A 24199-nucleotide genomic window follows, 5' to 3' on the forward strand; every position below is an offset into this window, starting at 1 on the left:
GCTAAGGTTACACAGTTCCAGACTTGTATAAAAACTGTATTTATTCCCAAGTCAGAATTATTCTCAAGCAAGAGGGTTGCTAGAATAACTCTATCAACTTCCCCTCCACAGACAAAACTGTAGTGCAGAATTTCCACCTTTCGTTTTGAATTTCCTACCTTTGGGGGATGCCTTTTATATTTTTCATACTAAGAACACCTCAGAATCTGGTATTAATATTCTTGTGGGTTTTTCAATTAAAAAGCCCAAATGAACTCCCAAACAAAACGTGTACTGCTTCTGTAGTTAAAAACAACCAGCTCTCAAACTAGCATCTCTGTAGGATGGGTCATCTTCTATACATCAGTTTAAAGGACTGAAACTTATATTTAAAGAGTGTATTTTTAAGTGTGTATTTTTGGTCCTGTCAAATAAGGAGCACAGGCAAGATACTAATCACTTCACTCACATATCTAATGTTTGCAGCCACAGCTTTGTAAGCGACTTCTAATGGCAGTATAATTTGCAGAATTTTTATTACCTACAAAAAAATTAGGACTATTTTTACCACTAATTATTTTCATTTACATGGTAAAAATACTTTATTACTTGACTGTAGTTTGTATCCAGGGGTGTTAAACCACTTGTAGCCAATAATTCTATTCCCACTGATTAGGGAAAGTGAAATTACTGATGGGCAACACATCAGTGGAAGCCTGCAAACAATTTCTGTCATACTCAGATATCCCTGCGCTAACCCTTCAACCTTTCTTCATTTCATTTGGCACTAATTTGTGAAGAGGTACATGAGACTGCAGAATTGCAGACCAATGCCAAGCTAGTTATAATTTCTCCTGATATTGTTAAGCTTAACTTGATCAATAAAATATTGTCCTTTAATATTTTCTTCCTCAATCCAGTTTGCCTGACACCAAGTTTATTTTTTGGCTGCACGGCATTAAAATAGGTATTTTACAGGAAAACAAAAGCACTTTATCCCAGCCTGCACTCCTGTCTCATCCCTGTACACGTCTTATTCAGAAATACCAACAGACAAGCAAAGGCAGATTACACAAATAAGTAAAGCTGAATGCCTGGACTCTGGCTAGGGATAAATAAAAAAATAGCCAAAGAGAAGGACAAATCCAAAATAATGACTCCAAACTGACAGTTTTAGTGGCATTGGCTTCTTTGCTTTTCACTTGATTTTTCCTCTTCATGCTTCATCTCCCGTTGTTTCCCATGTGCTCTCTTGCTTGCGCTGTCTGTTGCTCTCTCCAGCTGCTCCCTGACTACCGTAACTTCAAGCATTTTTCTGTTGGAGCAGATTCTTCCATAACCACATACTTTGTAGAGATTTTATTATTGCATCCTCCTTCTTTATTATTTTTTCCTCCTTTTTGTCAGCAAAAGTTCTCTTTGTGTCCTGGTGAGCAGAATCCCAAATGGTTTAGCACCCACACCCCATCAAATCCACTTCCCAAACGAGAGTGTGGTATTGTCAACCAGAGCAGAAGGATCTCATAAAGTCTATTTACCTTTGCACGCTAACAGGATACGATGTCTTAAAAATTCATTTTGTGAATGAAAGCCTAACAACAAAGAAAATCCTAACTCATTCCCTGACCCCACCATCAGAATTACACACCAGCCTACCATGCTGTCTCCCACCCATCCTACTCTCTCCCTTCTCTTCTCTCTGGCCCATTCTCTCTCTCCCCTTGCAGTGATAACACTTTCATTGTATGTGTTTTCTCTGTCATTCCAGCAATTGATTCGTTTCCTAAAATTTACCACATTTGAGGGCGTAATCCTTTTCTCTGTACTCATGTGGGTACCTTGGGAGTCAGTGGAGACACTTAAACTAAGCAGGGCTCAGCCTTCAATAAAACAAACACCTTTTCCTACAAGGCTTAAGCAATTACTGAGTTAGTGTAAAGATTCACCAAGTGTATTTCTATTTTTTATTAAGAAGTTGATTTAGCTTAAACTGTGTTTCCAAAACGTATTTCACTCCACCGAGACAAGAGAAGATGTTACAGTCTCATAAATACTGCGTGCTCAGACATCCCTTTGATTTCTCACAGGGAGCTAGTATGCGCTGATTGCTCTGCTAAAGCCCTGTACATTTTTGGATATCAGCTAGGTGAATTCTTCAGACCCAATCCAGTTTTCTCAGGTGGCTTTTCATTCACGGCTTAAACTCTATAAAATAATAAGGTAACTAGTCAGCAGTTGCTTCTCATTCATTTTTATGATGTTAGCAGGAGATAGGGGAGGGCGTGCTACCTAGGAGAAGAAATGTCCTCAAATTCCTGGGGGCTCAGGGAAGCTGGGGAGAAGGGAAGGAGGGGTCGGCTGAATCTCCGCTCCTGTGCAATGGTGAGAATCTGGGCCTGGCAGAGAGTGTAGGTTGGACCGCAGTCCTGCTGCCTCCAGTATTAGCTACACGGAGGTTAATGGGGTATCAAGGGAATCATATATCTGAACTGGCCAGGGCAGGCTCTCAGAGACAGGATCTCGCCCTCGTGTCCTGACAAAGGTCATTTTCTTTGAGATGCTATTTTTATCCCGAATTTTAGAAGGAGGTTTTTTCCTTGTCTCCCCCACCTCTCTGTGGCCCTGGGAACTCGGATATTCCCAGCATCACAGCAGGAGAGGAGCCTGTTCCTGGCATCAGGTTTCAGGGATGGCTGTAGGGAAGCAGTAAAGTGCTCCTGGCAGATAAACTGTGTGAGCAGGGGAAGAGGCTTCTTTCCTTCTTTCTTTTCTTCTTAATCCAGTTATTATCTGATCTGTATCCTTTAAATAAATATATATGCCCTTGCTTCTTCCAACTCTGGAGCTGGCTTGTGATAGCTCTTTAATTCCACTCATCCGTGCTTAGACAGTAGCTGGCCTAGCAAATTGTACGCTTCCAAGTACAGCTCCCAGGGCTCTGGTTAAGACCTCATCTGGCCCAAATCTCCCTCATTATAAACAACTGTAAATGTTGGTTTTGGGTTTTTTTTTCAAACAATAGCAGTTACAGGAATATGTAATTTTGCTTTTGCTGTTTATAACTAACCCCCCTTGGGGGCATTTAATATAAATGACACTGAAAGAGGGAAAAATCTGGTTGTGATTCCCTTTTTATTTTTATATGGGTCATCTCTGAGGTTTTGCATTTATTGTTATTATTGTTAGCATATATTTCTTCCCTTTCCTCGGCCTTTGTTCCCAGATTTGGATGCAGTGAGCACATTGCCCAGTTTTAAAAAATAATAATAGCTGCCTCATCTTAAAAAGGCCTGAGACTTCTAAGTGTATGTAGGCATGTAAAAATTAAAGTTTATAGTATGTGCCTGATGCAATGCAAAAGGCCTGAATCTGTGCCCTTAATAGAAACAATTTAAAAGCGCTCAATAAATGCTAAGCACTTACCAGTATTACATGACAAAACTCAGTATCGGGATGCCTTAAGGCTGGGAAGCTATTTTAACTTCAGGGAACCTTGCGGTGACAATTTTTATAAGCAAGTATCATATACCATCAAATAGATCCCAAATTACACCGTTGCAACATATACATCGCATATAATCTATGGTGATTAGGTGCACTGTTAGGTTATGTGCGTATAAATTGTATACTGTCCTTACAAATTGCCTTCACCATGAATGAGGGTGCAAAACAAGAGGCTTGGGTGCTCCTCTGAACCAGTGTCTGAAAGACTCAGCCTTCCCGGCGTGGCTTCGGAGTCTGAAGAGCCGCGTACCTGAAGGCAAACAGCGAAGTCTGGGTTTGGGACTACAAAGAGCGGTTCAGGGCGGGGAAGCCCAGAAGGCAGCACGGCTTCACAGTCTCCGAACTCAGCGCACTGAAGCCGTCCACGCTCCCAGGGAGTCCCCCGCGGCCCCCAAGCCCGCTGGCAGTCAGCCGAGCGGCCACTCCTATGGCGAGCGCCCGGCGCTCCGGGCTTGCCGGCCGGCCCCGGCTGCGGGCCGCTCTGCGGCGGCGGGCCCCCGCGCCGCTCCCGCCGCCGGCAGCCAGGGGAAGCCAGCGGGGAGGCAGACGCGGGCTCCGCCGGGGAGGACCCACCCGCGGGCGGCGCAGCCCCGCGCCGCCACCGCCGTGGGGAGGGGGGCGGCGGCTTCTGCCCGCTCCCCGCGGCCAGGCGGCTCGGGGGGCACCGCGGGGCTCCGCCGCTCCACCCTCCCGCCGGGCACCGCTGCTCGCTCGGTCGGCGCCCAGCCCGGCCCAGCCGGGGGGCAGCAGCGACCGCGTTCCCGCCCGCCCGCCCGCCCTTCTGCCGGTGGCTCCGGGAGCAGGCGGTGCGCGCCCTGCGGTGGGGCCGCCCGGCTTCGGCTCCGCGGGGGGAAGCGGGGAGGCTGCCCGCCTCGCCGCGGCCGGAGGATGCGTGTGCGGGGCTTGCGCCCGGGGATCGCGTCGGCGCCTGGATCCCTCCTCCTCCTCCTCCTCCTCCCCTCCCTCCCGGTCCCCGCCTGGCAGCGAGGGGCTGGGGAAGTTGCGCTCACACGCGAGATGGCTTCGCAGCGGGGATCGCCTTGAGAAAAAGGTCTCCCCCTCCCTCGCCTCCCCCCGTCGCCGCGGCCTCCGAACAGTAAGTGGCAGGAAGGAAGTAAAGTTGCAAACAACCTGCAGCGGCAGGAACTTTCTGAGCTGCTCCAGCTGCATGTGTTCAAGGTGCCTTTGATGTGTGTGCAGCAGCTTCTGGAAAGTGGACTGCAGCTTTCCCACTCGTCAGCCCTCCCTCTCCCCCACCCTTCCCAACCTCCCCTCCCACCACCGCCACTTCAGCCCACACACGCAATTTGTTTGAGAAGGAAAAAAAAAAAAAAAAAAAAGTGATGAAATGAACAAGAAGTGGTGAATTACCCAAGCGACTTTCCTCAAAGAGCGAGCGAGCCGGCAAGAGGAGCAGCGGCGAGCCCCGCGCAGCCCGCCCGGTGCACCGGAGCCGCCCGGGAGGGACCCGCCGGGCACCCCCCGGGGACCGCGGGGCTGCGTGGCTGGCGGAGTGTGAACGCGTCTCCGCAGCGAGATGCGGAAAGCCTCATCTGCTTGCATTTGACTTGCGATGCCGGCTCCTCACTAGAATGCAAACCCTTGCACAGGATGAGAACAGGTTTGTTGCAAATTCTCCTGGAAACGTTTCATTCCCCACCGCCGCCACCTTCCTGCTGGAGATGTCAGAGAAGATCCTAATGATGACACGGTGGCAGAGAGCTCTGCTGCGTACCCTCCGCTGTTCTGTGGAGATGTTAAGGCAGAGATAAATCTTTTATGCAGCTGTCTTTTCGTATCTGTAGCGGTTGCTGCACAATCTGCACTTGATTGCAGCTAAAATATTCTTTTTAGGATCCGTTTCACAAAATGATGCAAAATAAACACAGATGGGAGAAGTGGGGGAGAGCAAGCTGTAATGAAGTAGTGGTAATGGACTGATCTTCCCTCCTTCCCCCCCCCTCCAATGCCCTCCCCCAAAATGTGAGCCTTTTCTGAACACAAAATGCTACATTCCTGTTTTAAAGCAGTAAAGATTTTTGGGGACTCTTTGGCTGGGGTTTTGGAGGGAGACTTCCGTCAGTGGTGCTTGCCTTACTGACTGACTTTCTTGAATGTCTGTGGCTACCAAGCCCATCAGCCTCCATCTGTGTTTTAAAGCATGTCTTGTTTCTTCCAACACCTTGCAGGTCATTCTTCCAGAATGCCAGAGGAAAGTTCACCAAAGCGGAGTCCTCAAAACATCCCGTACAAGGACCTGCCCCATATCGTCAATGCTGATGGGCAGTATCTCTTCTGCAGGTATTGGAAGCCAGCAGCAACTCCCAGGTGAGCACTTCCAAGCAAATGTCCTTTTTTACTATCAGTAAATAAGACTCTATTCGTGTAATTATTATTTATAGCTTGACTGGCATTACAGGGCTGTGTGCATGGAGCTTTACAGAGCCACTGAGAGAGATTTCTCTCATCTGAGAGAGCCCCTACTGTAAAGACTGTATTCTCCAGACCTTTACTCACTCAAGTCAGCCTTACAGATGTAAAGCACGGAGTTACTGTCATTTCATGCACAGCTGGCTTGGTTGGCACTTCAGTATGCTACCGAGTGGCACATGCAGGTGGCTGATGCCTATCAGCAATAAACAACTGTCTTCAAACTAATAGCACAGGCAATCAGGGAGGGATGGGATACAGGCTTAGGGATGTCTACTCTTTCTGATTTTCTCAGTGTCAACAAATTAAACATCAGCATCTGACTTCAGTTTCAACAGTAGTAGCCGAAATCTCAGGGCAACAGGCAGAATATGGTTTGACTGCATTGCTTTTTGACTGTTGTTTGTTTGGTTTTTTAATTATTTATAGTTAGTAAATGATTTAGGGAGCTCTTTCACTGGCAACTGTGATTTCAAAACTGACCTCAATAATAAACACGGACAAGGAACCAGATAGAGAAATTTCTCTAATGTTTTTGTTATAATTTAAATACTCCCTTTACTGTAATAGCTTTCTATGCTGATTGTGTGCTGATTATGATCTGCTCTAGAAAGCTACCTCTGTTCCTCCCATAATTATGATCTTTCTTCTTCCTCCCAATATCTGCTGGCTTGGCATATATTTATGCTACCACTAGTTATATAGGTAGCTACTTCATAAAAATCTGGATATTGTTTTATTGTTTTCTTTTTCTGCAAGCCAACAGGAAAAGCTATGTTGATTTTACACAGCTAGAAAACGGTCACAGGAAACAGTTATTCAAGCTGTAGTAGGGAGTTAAACTTTTTCCTTGACCACCCAACAGGTTAGACATCACCCTGCGTCCAAATCAGCCTGCAACTGCACTGAGAGATGGATACAGGTCCAAGTTAGCTGGCCTTGGGTTTTATGCCTGCCAGACTAAGGGGCAGTGGGACTAACACAGAGCTGGGAGGTGGGCAAGCACCGGAGTACACTGTCCCTAGAGGGGAGGACAGTGCAGCCACCCCGCTATAGTTCCATTGCACTGGTTGGGCTGTAGGACATGGCTCTTGGTTTAAGATCACCTGGTCCACAGAGCATTTTATAGTTACTTCTACTCACTGCCTTTCAGAAACAAGGAGGAAAGTTTTTAGCACTGATGCTTTACATAATCTTTGCACCAACCTGAAGATTTCCTCTACAGAAAAAAAATGCTATCAAAACAAACTTCTACTGTGAAACCAGGCTGTCTTGTATTATAATGCTAATTAATCGTTAACTGCCCACAACTGTTCTTCACCCAGTTGTGGAATTGCTTTATTTTTTCATGTTTAATTTCTTAGTGAATTAGTAGTGAGTGGATGGGTCTTTGATCCAGAAATGAAAGGATGATAAAGAGCTGAGAGTTAAAACATGGTGTCTTAAGTCCTCGGGGTAGTTAATTTTTTCTAGGGCTCTGTGCACCAAGCAGTTAATTGAGAGTGAGCTTGCCCTAGTTTTGTGACAACAAAAGTGGATGGGGTCAGTGTTGCTCATTTACAAGTGGTTCCTAAGTGCGTGCGTGTATGTGGGTGTGTGTTTGTGTATAGGGAGGGGGCGTACTGTTTATTCTTAGCTCTTTTTGCATTGTTATGTATGAGAGAGATGGTAAGTGACTGAATAACAAGTTAGTGCCTGGATCCTACAGTCAAGAATGCTCTTGAAGTCCTTTGATAGGCAAACCAAAAATACCTTTTTTTTCCCCCCTCTCACTTTTCATAAGTAGCTCAGCTTTTTCTGCTTCATATGTAGAAGCTCAGCAACTTTCATCTAATTTTAAATGTTCGGCAAAGGTGATCTCTCTGTATATGTATGGGGAGAGAAAGAGAGACACCTCAGGGGACTTTTACAGGCCTGTTACAATTTATTCTGTTTCAAATACTGAAGGCGATTCTTTCAATCTTCTAACTCAATTGTTGATTCAGGTTCAAATCTTAACACTAACGAATGACGCTATAACCGTCAAACGGTGGGATCTTTCATTGATCCATTATGCGTCTAATCCCAGCTAGGGCTATAGAAATACCTCGTCACTGCAGATGCCCAAAGGTTATCATTGACTTGTCTTCTATTAGAATAGAACTTATCAACCTTGATCCCTCCCCCAGGGAGGGGAAAAAACGGGATATCTGCCAAAGGAAAAATTAAAAAGTAGCCCTAGCCTGGGGTTGAAGAGCAAACAATGGCTAGGCAGGCTCTGAGAGTGGGGCCGACCGATAGACATCGCCCCTTGGAGCTGTTGCTTCTCTTTTATCTCCTCAAACAGACCCACAAAGGTGGATAAAGGCTGTGGCAAACTAAGGTGCTGTAGCATTTTATTTTTTTTTTAAATTATTTGTCAGGAAGATGGGGAAATTTTGTGAGCTCCTTTGCTTCATGCTCACAAATATCCAGGCTCTGATTCTGTGTGGTGTTCATCTGACTGATCAGCCCATACTGGTGCACATATGGAAGCTTTGTTATAAGTGCCACTGAGGCCAAGGTTGTCCTGCGAGTGAAAGGCACCTATTGTGAGTTCCTCAGCAGGGTCCGCTTTGTTTCGAAGGGGGATTTAGGTGATTACTTCACAGGAAGCTGACACACAAGGGCACTCAGATGTCATAATGATTAGATGGGGTAGATAGAGTAGGTAGTAATGGGACTAAGGAAGGAGGGTGACAGTGTTTTCCACTTGTTTTTCAGGTGGGAAGTCACTCCCAACAGCAGAGCTGGGGACTGGGTGTTGTCTTCTATTGCTGTCTGCTGGCAGCAATACAGGTGTGACTTCCCCGGCCAGCAGCCCTGCAAGCTGCCCAACTTGTTGAGCCAGTTTCATCTTAAGATGTAATTAAGTGGTCTTGTTGAATGCAGCAGGGAAGAAAAAGCAGTATGTTCTGGTGTCGTTTTCATGTATTGTGCCAACAGCAGGATTTGTGGAGCATGAAAACAAGTAACTCTGGCACTGAGTGCTCACTAGTGAGTGCAGAGCTTAAGATCTGGGCAAGGCAGGGCATTTTCAGGACCGTGTAATGTTGTTTGGAGGAATTAAGTCATTGGTACCAAACCAGATTGATTTTGTGCCTATAGCATGTCCCAGTAGCCGAGGAAATCCTACTTAATGGGAAAGCCATCTTTGTGTAAACAGAAACAACAGCTCCATGCAAGGTGAAAACCTCAGCCACCTCCCTGAGCGGTCTGAGTCAAAATATGAGTTAATAGGAGGTGAGGAATTAAGAAACCATGCTCTGTTCCCAGCTCTCAGACAAAGCTGCTAAGAATAGAGGTGGGATGAGGAAGGGGAAGGAAAGTTGGGAGGAGAAGTCAAGACATTTCCTTTGAGGCCCCTAAAGGGCCTGGAGAAGTTCAGAGGTGACCTTCTTTTCCTCTCTGTTCTGTATCCCTGTAGCCTTTTCTGGATGCCTCAGCTGTTCCTGTCACTGCCTAGATAAGCACAAACAGTTTGTTCTGGGGCACTTTCAGCCCCTCTGCTTGACCTCAAATAAACCCTGTGAGATTTATTGACCCAGAGTAGTTTTTTCAAAGGTGCTAATAGCCTGCAGCCACCATTGACTTCAGATAGAGAAAGTGGTGCTCAACTCTCCCCCTGTAGATCAGCCACTCTAGGTTGGACACTTGAAGCTTGAGCCACTTGTAGTTAGAGGATGCTTTTGAAAATGTGGGTTCCAGACATCCTTGTATCTGAGCTTCCTCATCTATCAAGCAGAAATAATTATCTGGCTAGTTAGTGTGATGCCTGTGCATCTCTCCACGTAGTGGTCTCTAGGTGCACTTAGATGGCTGCCAGCAGCTGAAGTGGTCTGCCTGAGGAGGCTGCCTGAAGCTGAGACACGAGTGGGTCACAGATGTGTTCCTGGTGGATTGTTAATGTACCCTAAAAAGGGTTGGCTCAACTTTAGACATCGTGACCATGGTTTAAGTGAACAGAGTTGCAATTGTCAGAGTAAACAGTGTCTTTGTAGGAGTTCTTTCAGGTCTACATTTGACAAGTGTGATTAAAAATACAAAATTAAATAGACAAAAAGCACCCGCTTTTCTATTTACTTTTTTAATTTGTTTTACTCTTTGAAAAATGCCTGTCATTCATTCTGACTTGTTAGCAATGAAAGGAGAAACCAATAAGGAGAAAATATATTTCTGTCTTCCCCAAGGATTTTGCAGAAGTGCCTGTGGTGCAGAAATACAAACTGCCTTTATATTTGAACTGGCCCTTAAATTGTGAATATTGCTTGTTGATTTTTGGCACCTCATTACCAGCATTTCTGTGGCATTTCCAGCAGAACAGCACAGCTCCCAGCATGAGCAGATTACAAAGCTGAATTTGATTTTCAGACCCTTCCAAAATGAATAAATAAATAAATAAACCAAAGTGAAGCCAAAGGGAATCAAGTCACTAATTATAATGTCTTTAATTATACTGTGTGGTGTTAGTCTTTAGAAATACTTAAAGGAATTTCTAATTCAGTGTCACTCTTGAAGAACACTTTTGCTCGTACTAATGAGGTCAACTTCAAACTAGCGCACAAGGGCCAGATTTGTATGGTGCAAAGTGACTTATGTCAGCACAGTTTGTTGTAGGACGAATTCAGCTCCCTCTGTGTGTCTGATCACATCATACAGAGCGCAAAGGGGAAATAACAAGTAACATTGTCAAATCAACATTCCAGGGTTTGCTTGCCCTATTGCTATTGCCTGAGTTTCTAAAGCCTCCCTTCTATTAATCAGCCATGTATGTGTTCCATTAATGCCTATGTTCTCTTTGCTCCATGTGACTGTCTTATTCATTGTGAATGGGGGCATCCTTTTATGATTTCTTATCCACTTCCAGTCGATGGGCAAATTAGCAAACCAGCTTTACGTAAGAGGGACTCTGACAGACAGGAAAGCAGCTTTGGTTCTTGCTGTAGATATTTCCAACAGACTTTTTTAGTAGGATTTTTTTTTTTCAGTCCCCACAGGAACATTCAACAGAAGTAAATCTGCCTTTTATTCCACAGAACCCAAGGAAAAAGGCAAATAACAAAGGGAATAGGAATTGTAATTAAACTGTCCCTTTTGCTCATTGCACTGTTAGGATCAGCTTCTGAGCACAAGTGTGCAAATTTGTGACGTTGGTGTGCGGGAACAAGGTGACTTTAGGAGTTCCCTGTTATGAATCTCAAAGCAGTAAAATTTCATCCTGGTCCTGAGACTGCAGCAAAGGAAGCAAAATCGATGTTGGTTCTCAGAGTGCCACCTGATGAACTCTTGGAAACGGTGCTGTCCAACACGGTGAATATCAGAGGCAGAGGTAGAAATAGGAGAAAAGAAGAAAAATGGTCTTGTGATTGTGTTGTAAAACACGATTTCTGCGCATGATTCTGCCAGAGACTGGAGGCTAACCAAACCTGGCTTCTCTCTTGCAAATAGTTCATTTCCTTTTAATGCGATTACAAGTGTGATGATCACTACTGGCTTTGTAGCATGACCCTGATGGATCCCCTAGCTGGTCACTCAGCGGTTAGAGCCCTGCCTGTCCCTCCAGGTCTCTTTATCCCGAGCAAACCCTGCACTGGCTCTCCTCGGAGACTCTGGTGCATAAGTTTTCTTCAGCTTACCAAACCGGGAGCACTCTAAACCATTCTTTGTTGACAGCAACACAACAGTTGAAGCAGACAAACTCATCAACTTTATCAGGGTTCCAGATGCAAGAGCACTTTACTTCACTAGCACAAGAAATGTGTACGTTTAGACAAAATAATAAAACCAGCTGCACACAGTTCCTTGCCTCAATTTCTTCAGCACTCTTGAACATCCCTTGGCAACACACAGCAGCTCTTTCCAATCACTATGAATACATCTACAGCAAGAGTTGGCTGGTGTAGTTGTACTGGCTAGAAGAGGGTATTTTTTCTAGATGCCTGTTGCAGAGGAGTTGGCCTGTGTTTCCTTGCAAGTTCCCTTCAAGCTGCTGTGGCTTTGTGCTTTTCAGAGCCAGGGGAACATCTGATCTCTTTGTTCTTCTAGGGAAATTGCATTGTTCTAAGAGCTGTCCCTGCAGACACATTTGGCTGAGCTGCCTTCCCTAGGTTCAGGAGTGCCATTGTCCTAATGTGCTTCCACTTGAAGGGAAGCCATCAGTGTTTAACAACCTTCTATTGTCCCTTATCCAAGAGATGTGACACGACTCTGATTGATAGCAAATGGCTGATTCTCCTAAGTATCCAAGGGGATAGTATTGCATCCTGCCCATGAAATTCCTTAAGATATGCTTAGGCAGGTCCCTCACCTCATCACACCCCAGTTATGTTCTTAACTATACCCATACATCCCTGCCCTGACTCTACCAATAATGGCATTGTGACACTGTATGGTTATGACTTATTATCCTATAGGAAGGAAATTAGTAGCACCAGGGTAAAGTTTTTTGACAGCATTAAAACTGTATCTCTCCTAGGGTTTCTTGAAGACCAATAAAATCTCACTCACGTTAACTGGAAGAGAAATACTGGTACAACTGTCCCAAATACCAGCCTTGGGCTAGTCCTGACCACAAACATCTTCTAAAGCAACCAGACCTGGAGCAGTTACTGGGTGGTGGTGTCAGGAAAGTGTCTCAAAGCTGAGCAGACTCACTGTCCAGACAGTGGTACCAAGGTGTGGCCTTGGGGACAGGCAGGGAGTGGCCGGTGGAAGCAGTCCTGGTGGCCAGACCACTCTGGTCAGATTTGCCTGCCTCCAAGCACGCTCCTACGGGCTGTCCGCAAACAGCTAGGAGCAGGAGAGGGGATGGGTCTTAGAGCATGCTCTGCTTGGGGATGTGTTTGTTTCTCCTAGATAGATGCAGTATGTTTGTGACCAAAGGGATTCCGTATTTTTGCAGTAGCAGCATAGTAGCTGTTTTCAATGTTCCAAGACCTTGACTAACACTGAACTTCATGAGTACTTCCACTGGAAGGAAAGAGACTCCCCTTCTGCATGACAGACACTTGCTCTCCAGCCAGGAGCTATCTTAATTTCTGCTTGGCAGGCACTCACTTGGTGATGGGAGCCTCTGGATCCTCCCTTACTAAGTGATGGCAAAGGCAGCTTGCTAGACCTAGAAAATTTAGTGTCGGAAAACATAATAAAGAAATCCATGAGGAGCAGAGAACAGGCAAAACACATGGTCAAGACAGTCACTAGGCAGTGACACAATGACCAGTGATTTACAGAATTGGATCCTTAAATTCTCTGTGCTTTTGTTTCCTCGTCTCAAATTGGGTGTAATCATCCAGGCAACTGATAAAAACTGGGTCCTAGATGAAAGTTGCTAGAGAAAGTAAGTTATTTCTTGAGGTTTTGGTGGTTGAAGAGTGCTTGATGTTTGAAGAGAGATTTAAAAAAAAAATCTAAGTGATGCATTAGTTGTTCTCTGCTGTTCAGCTACAAGTAAATTGTCTCAGCAGCAATCTGTTAAAAGAAAGAAAAGAGAAAAAAAAAAGGAAACAAAATATTGACAGCTGGGCTAAAACCAAACATTCAGCGGTAATAGCATAGTAATCATTTGCTTCAGTATTGTGTATAGATGGGTAAGGAGAAAATGTATAAACTAGTATAGATTTGTTAGGCAAGAAAGTTTACTGATCTTTTTCAGCCATTTATCTGACCTATGATAAAAAGGGATTGCTCTGCATGTTTTCTTTCTTCCTTGATCAAGCTTGAAGCTTGCAGAGAGAGGTAATTAAATCTTTGGCATTTTTTAGAACAGATAGTTGGATTAATTTGCTGTAGGTGTCAGCAGGTTAGCTAGTTCACCAGTTGGCGAGATGAGCTTACTTTTATAATTTTTCAATATGTTTTTTACTTTTATTTTTCAAAACTATCTCAGTGAGGTTTCAAATTCAACTGTCAAATTCCAGAAATCTGCAGTGGCTTAATTTGCTGGGCTAAAGACATGAGGAGTGGTGAGGAAGCAGTAATTAATTAAATTGCTCTAGAGATAACATCTAGCTGACTTAATGGTTAAGCTTTTTCTTACTTTTTTCAATTTTGTGTGAGAGCTAGTCTACAATATTTGGAGTATTAAAAACTGTATTCTGAACAGCATTCAGGATCTCATTTTATTAAAAGGATATTCAAGCAATCAGCATTCAGTCATCCTCTGGCCCTCCACAAATTATTTTAGCAAGGACTACTAAGCATCTCAACCCAGGTTGTCCTGAAAATGCACAGATCATCTCTCTGACATTATTAGCTGCCCACAAGTTCATTAGGACAGAAAGCTTATTAAAAATTGACTTTTTCTGTCCAGGTTTGCTGTGGCCCTGTGCATGTAGCACAGGGCTGGAGCTCAGGGAACCCATGGTGACATTTTGACTCTGCTGTTAAACTCCTGCTGATTGCTGCAGGGTCAGGTTTTGCCTCATGCTGTGTGTCCATCCTTGCCTCTGGCATGCTGTCTTGCCATGGGCAAGGCTCTTTACCTCTTGTGCTTCAGTTTATGTGGCAGCGGGAGGAAGGGTTGATCCTTGTTTGGGACAGGGTAATGGATCAGAGGACCTCTTGAGGTCCCATTCATCTCTGCGTTATGTGACTCTACAAGAAGCCTAGTTGCACCATTTGTAAAGCATTTAGGTTTTTGTGAATGAGGAGTGTTGTACAAAAGCCAGCTGTTGTTATTATTTATGCTGTTTATTTACTGGTCACATTTCTTGGAGCTGGGGAATGGAAAAAAAAAATCAATCAGCAGATTCACTTTGTTTATATTTAATTTCACTTTCAGTGTTTGGAGAATGGAGAATTTGTTAAACACTACTCCTTCCCCTAAAGCCCCTAGTTTTACGTAGTCGGTGGAAACATGGTATCATTCTTACACGTAGGTATACATTTCTCCTTTGAAGCATCATGTAAGCGTTCTGACCATCAAAGGTTTGCTTCCTGCTGTGCATCTTTTCCTGTTGCTTTAGGAGAGATGGTCAGATCCCTGCGCACAGCTAAATGTAGCGTCCGGGCTTGTTTACATTTTGCGAAAGCCCAAACATTTTCAGACGTGTCCCTGCCCAAGCCACCCCGCAGCTCTGCAGGCAGTTAGCAAACCTCTCTCCTGCCCCGTACACCCACGCTGGCTCTCGGGCACCGCGTAAGGCACGGGCGTGGGTGCTCCAGTGCTCCCGAGCCCCGTCCCCACCTCACAGCAACAGGACTGAGGTCTCTTTTCCTCCCCATGACCCACACAGCATGTGCAATGGCTCAACCCTCATCTGAGACTTCTGCGTCTCCAATGCCGTGAGCAGCACCGGTCTTGCACCATAGTGATATAGCTGATGAAGCTCTTCCCATTCCCACTCCTGTTGCAGGTTGTGACAGATGCACCCCTCACATGTGATCTAACAAATGGTGTCTTGTAAGTTGGAAGAAGAGAAACTCAGAAGGAAAGACAGAACATCCTCCCTGCTGCTAGCTCACACATCAGCTCTGACTCTTTCTTTGCCGGCAATCGGAGGAGTCGGAGCCAGCCTGGCAGTGGCAGGGTTAATAATTGTGGTATTGAAAGTATTTGCTCTTGATATTGCTGAGGCTTTTTAAAAATGGTCAGAAATATGCGGTCCTTCTCAGTTGCTGGTGAAGCACTCCACATAAAACACAGCGTTCCTGCAGCAGAATAACAGCTTGTGGTTTAAATAAATGTTGTTATTTCTGCTCTGCTGTAGGTGTACATGTATGTTTTGGTTCAGTGACTGCCAGATACTGTAAATGAGTATTGATTTCCTTTTCTATTTTAAGCTTTTCTGCAGAAAAGGCATCCCACATGGCTTTAGCTTTCTTTGCCTGTACCTAAAGTGATTGCAGCCAAGGATTTATCTAACCAAATACTCTTTGATTTTATTGTTACCACTCATCCTTATTTTAGTAGTTGCACCCCAAGTTGGTCAGGTCCCCATTCACCTTTTGGAGTTTAAAGCTTTTACATCTAGCCCTTTCTGAGAGCAAATCAAGACAGTGTTTAAAACTCGTGGCAAGTAGTTCCTTATTTACATTAGTGTGGCAGCCCGCTCTGCCATCGGTGAAGCTGCCTTGATGCTAGAAATGAAAGAACTTTTTAGGAAGCAAGCCTGCCGTAGCTAAAGTCTTTGGACAGCCAGATTAGCTCAGCGCGGCCAAGAAATAACACAGACCTGGATTTGGCAACTGTAGGCAGAAGTCTCTATCCATTTTTTAACTATTAAATCATCTGTAGGTAAACCATTGCACCTCAGCTGCAGTTCAAATTTACTTTGGTTCAAAACGTGAATAAACATTTCAGCCTTTAAAGCACATGCCGCAGCGATCACTGTCTTAGCAGGATTCCTGTGTCTCACGTTTAACTGCTTACATTCAACTTTCTCTCCCACCTCAGGTCCACAGCAAACGTGGAATAGTAAATTAATTGGAACATGCTCAAAGCCTTGGCAAATGCTTTGCCTGTGACATTACTGATTTCCCAGAGGAATAGCTGCTGATATTGATTTTGACAGAGCCTGTAAAGTCTCTTGCTGCAAAGATTCTTCTCATAGCAGGGCAGGGCTCAAGTGCAGCTCTGGGATGTGCCGAGATAGGATTATTCATTGGAAATTAATGTGCTTAGTCTCAAAGTATGTTAAAATATACATAAGTGCTTTATGATTATGAAATCAATCCTTGAGTTTCTGTCTCTAAGTTTATGGGATAATTCCACCCTGGCTTTTGGAAAATCATGGAGAAAAAGATTGGCTATTTGGAGACTCGTGTTATTTGTGACATCTGAACTTTTTATGAGTTTGTCAGTTTGTTAAAGAGAACCAATTAAGATCGCTGCCAGCACAGAGGGCCGCAGACAAAATTGGATCAGAAAGGTAAAAGTGAGGACGGGTAATTGACTCAGTGCAGGAAGTAATTAAGAGTTCCACGTTATGGGTGGAATTGCCTGGTTACAAACTGTACTACCAGCAATAAGTATTTTGGGGAATTGAAGTTTTACGTTTTGCTTTAAACCGTTGCCATACAATTGGGAATTGCACAGTCAGTGCTTATTAAAAAGTAATAATATCATACTATCTCGAGTTCACAGAACAGGTGAAGTGTCATCCCCTTTCTTGCTCCTTACTTATTCACAACTCTCTTCCAAGCTAGTGAAGATTTGCCCACATAAGCCCAAAATGTCTGATCAAAGCACTTCACTTGCGCAGTTTTTATTGTGAGGAATGGCTCTGAAACGCTCTGACCGCCTTGTGCCAGGTGTGCACGTCTCAGCTTCTTCCCCGCACAGGTGCTACGATGATGAGCTGAATTCTTCCTTTAATAACTTTTTCAATATTGCTTGAAATGAGTTGCCTGTACCACCCACTCCCTGAAATAACAGCTTGAGACTGGAGGTGATTAAAGCCATGGCTAGAGTCGAAAACATGGACAATCCCATTTTTAAGAACCACTGATTTTGTGGGGAGACTGACCATGAAGAACCCCTGGTGAGCCCAGGTTCAGACCACTAGTGATGTCCAGTTCCTGCATGAAAAATACCTTGTGAAAAACGCTAAGTCAGAAAAGCTCTGCAGGCTTGTCTTAGAGGACTTTAGGAAACAGTGCTTAACATTTATATGTAGTGTCCTCTGCATCACTTTATCAATTGTCTCAAACTGTAAGCACTTCTTAGCAAACATTTCAAAACAACTGAGCAAGCAAACATGTTACCAAGGACTTAAAAGGCACCAAGTGGGGCTAGGATGCCATGTAGGGAGCGTTCTTGCATGGCTTGAGCTGATTCCTTAATCAAGCACACCTTGTTCCTTTCTAGGAAGCCTGCTTGATCTTTTAGGGTTGAGTTGGGTTCGTCAAGCTATGAACTTATAGCAGCAATAAGTAGTGACTTGTCACTGAAACAGGTACCAGTGCTCTGAATATACCAAGACTGCAAGTGAACGCAGTAAGAAGGAACCGGTTTTGCACAGCTGCTTTGAAACAGAGACATACTTTTATATAAAAAACCTTCTTTGTTCAGTGAACAGGTTTAGTGCTGAACTAGTGAGTAGTGCTGAGTTTAAGCAATAGTGACTGTGCAGAAGAAAGCTTCTGGCCCTTTAATTGCAGCTTTCTCATGCTTTGAAAGGACAGTCCAGCTAATTACAGAAGTCTTTCTTTTTCCAAGGCTTTGGCTCACCAGGCAGTGCCTGCATTTTGATTTCAAGAAGAAACTGCTACACGACTGGCTAAACGGTAATTTTTGTCCCTTTGGAAATCATTAGAGGTTCAGTGCCAGTCTGTGAAAGAGGAGGGGGAGGTCTGCGAAAACTGTTCTTGCTTTTACTGCCTCTTTATTGGTTCTCCATTGAGAATCATGGTCCTGCAGCCATCTTCCATCTGCAGTGGCTTTGCTTCCAAGTGAAAATTAATTTTTAATAAAATTAACAAGGAGTATCTTATTTTTCCTGATTTCCAAAGGGTTCTATGCCAGAAACTCTTTTGCTTCTTTGAATATTCTTCCTAAACACCTTAAAGCTAATCTAAAAATTTTGGGTGTGATTTCAGATCAATTTTAATTTTGCAGCTGATGTCTTCTATCTTTTGCACAGTTTTCTTACAAAGACACTGACTATTTTGTGCATTCATCCTTGTAGCTCCCCTTGGGAGATATGACCTCCATTTTGTCTCTCTTGTAGCCCTTGTACCGAGGAAGGGCTGAAGCAGAGCAAAGTACAGAACCGGGATGTCCGATTCCAGCCTTACTCCCAGCCAGGTCCGGGGGCAGTTCCGCCCAGGCTCCCCCAAGTCATCCCTTCCTCAGTCCTGTGTGTGTGAGCAATGCCTACACCTTGCCTCTTTGGAAACAGAAGTCATAATTCTTCTTTCACAGATGCCTGTGCTCTGTAGAAGGGCAGCAGCAGGAGGAAAGCGCAGCTCCAAACCCTGAGCTGCCCGTGTCTCCAGAGCGCTTGTCTGCCTTGCAGATTCAGAGCAGCAGGTCTGGCAGTCAGTTCTGCCGAGGAAAATCCCATCTCTGATATCAAAGTGGAGGAGTGTCTCCCCGCGGCAGTCCGTGTAACCCTAGAATCCCTTCTCTTCAGTTTTATCCAAGAAAGGGGTGGGAAGATCCGGACCATGAATTTTAAGCTACACACCGCACATTTCACCTCTGATCTCAGCCTTGTGTCCCCTAAAATATTACTTCAAAGCTTCCTTGAAACAAAATGCAGCTGGTCTCAAATCTTAACTTTGCAGAGATCTGTCTAGCGCTATGCGGTTGCCAGGTTCCAATAATTCCTTCCCTCCACCCCCACCTGAAGTTTCCTTCCTCTCTTTTCCCTATATCAGACCATGCATGAGTTATTCTCGGTGAGGGCTTGCTTTTTGAAGAGCTACAATAAATCAGCATAAGCTGTTTCTCCACAGTGTTTTGTGCTGGCTCTAGCTCGATCCTGTTGAACCTTTTGTTTAGAAATGTATCTGTACTACCCAGTTCTGTTTCTGTCCCACTGATTTATGGGGTCTATGCTTTCCGGTGTTGTAGAATAACCTACCCATGTTACTCCTCCTGGAGGTCACGGCAGTTCTCAAATGTCCGCCTAACTCTATGCTGATGAGGGATTATTGTGATTTTGAGATGTATGATGAGACAAGGCTTGCAGACATGTTGCAAAAGAGTTGCTCATGAAAGCAAGCGCAGATTTTAAGACTGAGCCCTAAGTCTTTATCATGTTAGGCAGTAGGATGCTGCCCAAACTAACAGCAGCCCCCTTGGACAGACTTGAATGGGAACTTCCAAGCCTGAGTGAATGGGGGGATAAAAGTAGGAAGCAGAGTTTGCTGGAGGGGTTTATTTTTTAATTGCCAGTTTAGGATCTGGACCGGAATGAAGCTACTGATTCTGCTAGATTAGACCAAACCCCATCAAACACAAATGTGCAGAATTCTAAACCTCCCCAAGCCCTATAAAATCAAGCAGAAATTATGCAGTGTGAGCATAGTGCACAGTCCTTTGGCATATTCTGTGGTGCTCAAAGGTTTTTCACAGGCTAAACTACTACAGTCATGAACTACTACTTACCTCAGTCTATCTGGAAGAAGTGAATTCCTCCAGATTTGCAGCTCTGTGAGATATCCATGTTGATGCTACACAGTCTGTGATACTGAGAGAAAGTTGATAGAGACTCAACTCCAGGCTACTGCTACTCTGACTTGCTTTTTCTCCTGAGTTGGGAAAAGTAGCCGTAGAACTGCTAGTTTAACATAACATTGTTCAACTTCAATGATAGCTGGAAAAAGAGGCGGCTACCCAGATTATGGACCTCCCTGGCATGAGCATATATGGGCCAGTAGAGCTGAAGCTAAGAATGCATTTCTCAAAAAAACTGAGCAAGAGTGCAAGCAAAACTCCTTGAAACATGGCTTGGAATTGGGAGCCTTCAGAGGGACGTAACTCTGCATGTTTGCTAGAGACAGAAGGACAGTATGAAAGGACACACCTGACTCCACCATAGATTTTCCTAACTGGAGTCACCAGGCTGAACTATTGGCTAACTGCGTAGGTTACGAGCATGCACAACAGGAGAGAAATTGCCATAACTATTTGTAATCTCTGCCCGTGGCCCAAGTTTTGTCAGGGTTGCGTTGGGACACAAATCACCTCAGAAAAAAAAGAAGTGCAAAAGCTGACTCAAAAAGCAGATACAGACACATCCCTCTTCCAAACTTAAGGTCTTACACCCAAAGCAAGAGGCTCAAGAGCCCTCCAGAGAAAAGGTCACCAACGTCTCTTACAGTGAACAAAACAATTAATTCTTCATTATGGGTTCTTGGAAATTATTAGCTGGAAATTTTTGAAAAAAAGGTAATCTTTAACCAAATACCAGGGGTAGAAAATTGGAATGACAGTTAAAGCTTGACGAAGTTACAAGCTGCTTAATGCATAATCTTACTATGTGAAAGATAACTCATCTTCATAATCAGCAAGACCACCACACTCCCAGCTAACACAAGAATGCATATCTTTAATTGATTTTCCATTATAATATACTTTGGAAGCAAAATATACATACATGACATTACATTCTTAACAAGTTAAAAAGGTTTGTGACCAACTATCCAGTTGCTTGTCCAAAAATGCCACCAGTGAAATGGTTTTGATAAATAAAGGTTAATTGTTCACTGTGGTTCTAAGACTCAGGCTGATGCCAGCTACAAAGGAACTGATAAGTCAACTCAAACAACACAACAAAATGTAATACTTAATTTCAGTAAGCCAGTCATTTTTCTGGCAGCCTAGCTAACTCAGAGCTTTCCTGTCAGTTAGTTTTTTTAGAATTACTTCAGGAATTTAGTGCCGAGTATTCGAAACTGCTCAAGTCAGATGTTCTTCGTTAGAGTTGATCTGGTTCTGGTAACAACATACATAATACCAAATGAAAAGCATAGTTGCCTTACATAGAATAAAATAGTATTAGCTTAAGTTGCAAGGGCTTGATTCAGGAAATCACTTCTGTGTGTGATTAAATCAGTCCTAATTCAGGGCAGCATTTATAAATCCTTTTTTAACTTTTATCTTGTACTTTGTAAGTCCTACTGACTTCCATGAGTTGACGAAAGTTTCCTGAGGTTAAGCAAGTACTTAAATATTGTTCTGAAGAGGAATGCTTTTGAATGGGGTGGAAAAGATTGCGTTTTTCATACATGCAGTCACAGGAAGCTTGTCTTCAGTTCTTTGGTCTAGTCCCAGTGTTTTGGGTTATTTTCTGGCAATAAAAGAGCACACACGGGGTCCCACAGAAGCGCCTCTGTCCCCAGAGGACACAAGATGTTGAAATCATACCATCCTGCTCACAACCTTCCTCATGTAGTTCAGTTTCAACATGATTTTTGTTGAAAATAAAGCAACAACATGGGTCTTATGCCCAGCAGGACCCAAGTCCTGAGCTGTGTTTCTCACCTGCCAGATTTCATAACACAGCAGCTTTCTGAGTGTTGTTTCAAGGTATGTTTCTTTTAATGACAGAGCCCTGGTTTAAGAGGGCTCTTGCTCATTTGCCTAAGCCTGGTGCTGCAGTTTATTTTCCCTACAATAGTTCTCCTGCAATTGATTGTGGAATTGCATCTCCAGACGATCGTCCTGGCACGGCAGAGGGGGCAGAGGTGGCAACACGTGCCCAGCAATAAAGACAGTGAGAACCTCTAAAACTGCTTCTGCTCTTGCACCTAAAGTTCAATTCTTGCCCTGCGAAGCTGCTCCCCACACAAGAAGTGGACTATTAGAGGACGTGAAGTTACAGTGAGAAATATGAAAGGGTCGCAAAAAAGCTTAGATGAGCGGGTGACCTCTCTGAGAGGCAGGATAGAAAGACAATGTGTTCATATGGGTTTGTGGACACCAACTTCGCGTTGCAGCCTGGCCTCTGCCACTCCCAACCTCCCTGATTCAGGAAAGGATGTTTGCATGTGCCTTGTACCAACTGCACGTGCAGCATCGCTGTGTATTGCTCACTTAGCAAGCTGCAACTGCAACACAGGAGGGACTGATACCAGCCATGGGTGACCAGCACGGTGGACATGTGGGAGCAGGGACTGGTCACTGGCATATACCATCACCTCCTAATGGGAGATAGGTAAACACAGCCAGTGGTTGCTTTGAACAGTAAAGACAATATTGTCCTGCCTTCTTGTTGTAATAAGTAACTGCATCTGTTTGCCAAGCTGTGCAGTACCAGGAGGCAGAAACCTGCAGTGGGGAGAGAGGAGGAGGAGGTGGTGAAGGCTAGGCAAAGGGCAGGGATCTGTGAAAACTGTCTGTTGCTTTTGCAAACAGCAGTCAATAAACTGGTTTCCTTTAATAGCCATAATTGTTATTGCAGTAGTTAGGAGAGAGCAAGCATGTGGGTGCTTACTCATGCTCAGTTCACACCTTGGCTTTGTGTGGAGACACACCTGCCGAGCGTGGAGAAATCGTGCTGTTGTGTGATTAGGTGCTTTCTTGAGCAGATGCCAAAGCAATGCCATTTCAAGATATCAAAGCAATTTTAGTTCCACCAGCCAAAGCCAGCTGAAGCACCCAAAGATACATCAGGTTTCCCTGCCTGTGGTTAGAGAGACCAGAGTTAGCATGGGATCAGGCACAGGTCAGTCTCCACCAGAAAGCTTTGCAGGCTGTGCACAGTGTTTTCTACCTGAGATGTATGAATTTCCAAAGATTTCACCAGTGCAATTGCAAGAGCTGGAGGTGAAGAAATTTCTCCCCAGGATCAATTTGATACATGGCCAATACGCAAACCTTGTTTAAACAAAATTTCCATTGAGGTTGCACACAGAGGCACTGCAGTCCTGCAAAATCTTAAAGCCTGCAGGGGTTCTGTAGTAATTTTAAACAACTCTGTTGAAAGCAGTCTCTGATATTCTGTTATTCCAGCCATTGTGGTAGGAAAGAGCAGGCTGCGATTTGAGAGCAGGGCTGTCTGTAAAAATGTTTACATACAGTAAAGAACTGCTGTCAGTCAATCTAATCACTCGTATTTTCATGCCAGCTTGCTAGTGAAAATATGTTGAACCATGTATTTGTTATACTGCCTTCAGGTATTATTTGCCAAATCTAAACTTGTTTTGTAATGGAAAATGGGAGATTAGGTGAAAGAGCCAAATTCTCTAATCCTTGCTCAGATGATATTCTTACTAATTTCAATTTTTCAAGCTGTTGTGTTTAATGTATAGCCCCTGTGCTAGGACCCGAAAGCTGGAGCTAAAGACCTGTGTAGAAGTGACCTAGTTTTCAGTCAGTAAAGCCGCTCTCACTTTTTATTGAACAATGAAACGAGGTACTTCTGTTTCGACATAACAATTTGGAAATGTTACTCCTTGTTTATGACTATTGATAGGACAAAACTTTCAAAAGTACCTAAGTCTTCTCGACAGCTACTGCCATTAGGGCTCGTAAGGCACAAACAGCCTCAGGAATTTTATTCAGTATTTTGCAGACAAATAAAAACCCAGGTCTCTTCCACGTGGTGTCCAAAGGCGGAGTTCTGCAACACATGGCAATTGTTGTGCTAGATGAGAGGAGAGGTTGCAAGCACACCTTGCCTCTCTGAAGCATTGAGGTTTTTACCTTTCTCACTGGTTTCACAGAAGATGAGGGGGCTGAGCATCTAGCAGGATGCTGTCAGGCAAAGTCGTGGTGCTGCATCAGTGTGAATGAAAGCAAAATTGGGGCTTTGCTGTCGGGGGGATGAAGTAACAGCAAGAATTTCCTGGCAGAGATCTCTTTGCCAGCTTCCCA

General features: G+C 44.2%; 1 protein-coding gene and 1 long non-coding RNA gene across 3 annotated transcripts in view; one reads left to right on the forward strand and one right to left on the reverse strand.

The window, feature by feature from the left end:
* Nucleotides 1–611: 611 nt before the first annotated feature.
* On the reverse strand, nt 612–4874 carry LOC132317849 (uncharacterized). 2 transcript variants are annotated; one of them, XR_009484241.1, is made up of 3 exons: nt 4855–4874; nt 3618–3733; nt 612–2184 (listed from the first exon to the last, which is right to left on the reverse strand). It is a non-coding gene; the product is annotated as an uncharacterized LOC132317849 (long non-coding RNA). The 2 variants fall into 2 exon arrangements; XR_009484240.1 differs by lacking the exon at nt 4855–4874 and adding an exon at nt 4615–4701.
* Nucleotides 4875–4965: 91 nt separating this feature from the next.
* The window catches only part of MGLL (monoglyceride lipase), a 66780-nt gene continuing 47546 nt past the window's right edge, over nt 4966–24199 (forward strand). The window contains exons 1-2 of the mRNA XM_059823070.1: nt 4966–5104; nt 5673–5811. Of these exons, the coding sequence (XP_059679053.1) occupies nt 5095–5104; nt 5673–5811 (149 nt within the window). The 5' untranslated portion in view covers nt 4966–5094. The remainder of the gene's footprint in view (nt 5105–5672; nt 5812–24199) is intronic.

This window comes from Gavia stellata, chromosome 12 (assembly GCF_030936135.1).
Source record: "Gavia stellata isolate bGavSte3 chromosome 12, bGavSte3.hap2, whole genome shotgun sequence".
NCBI lineage: Eukaryota > Metazoa > Chordata > Aves > Gaviiformes > Gaviidae > Gavia > Gavia stellata.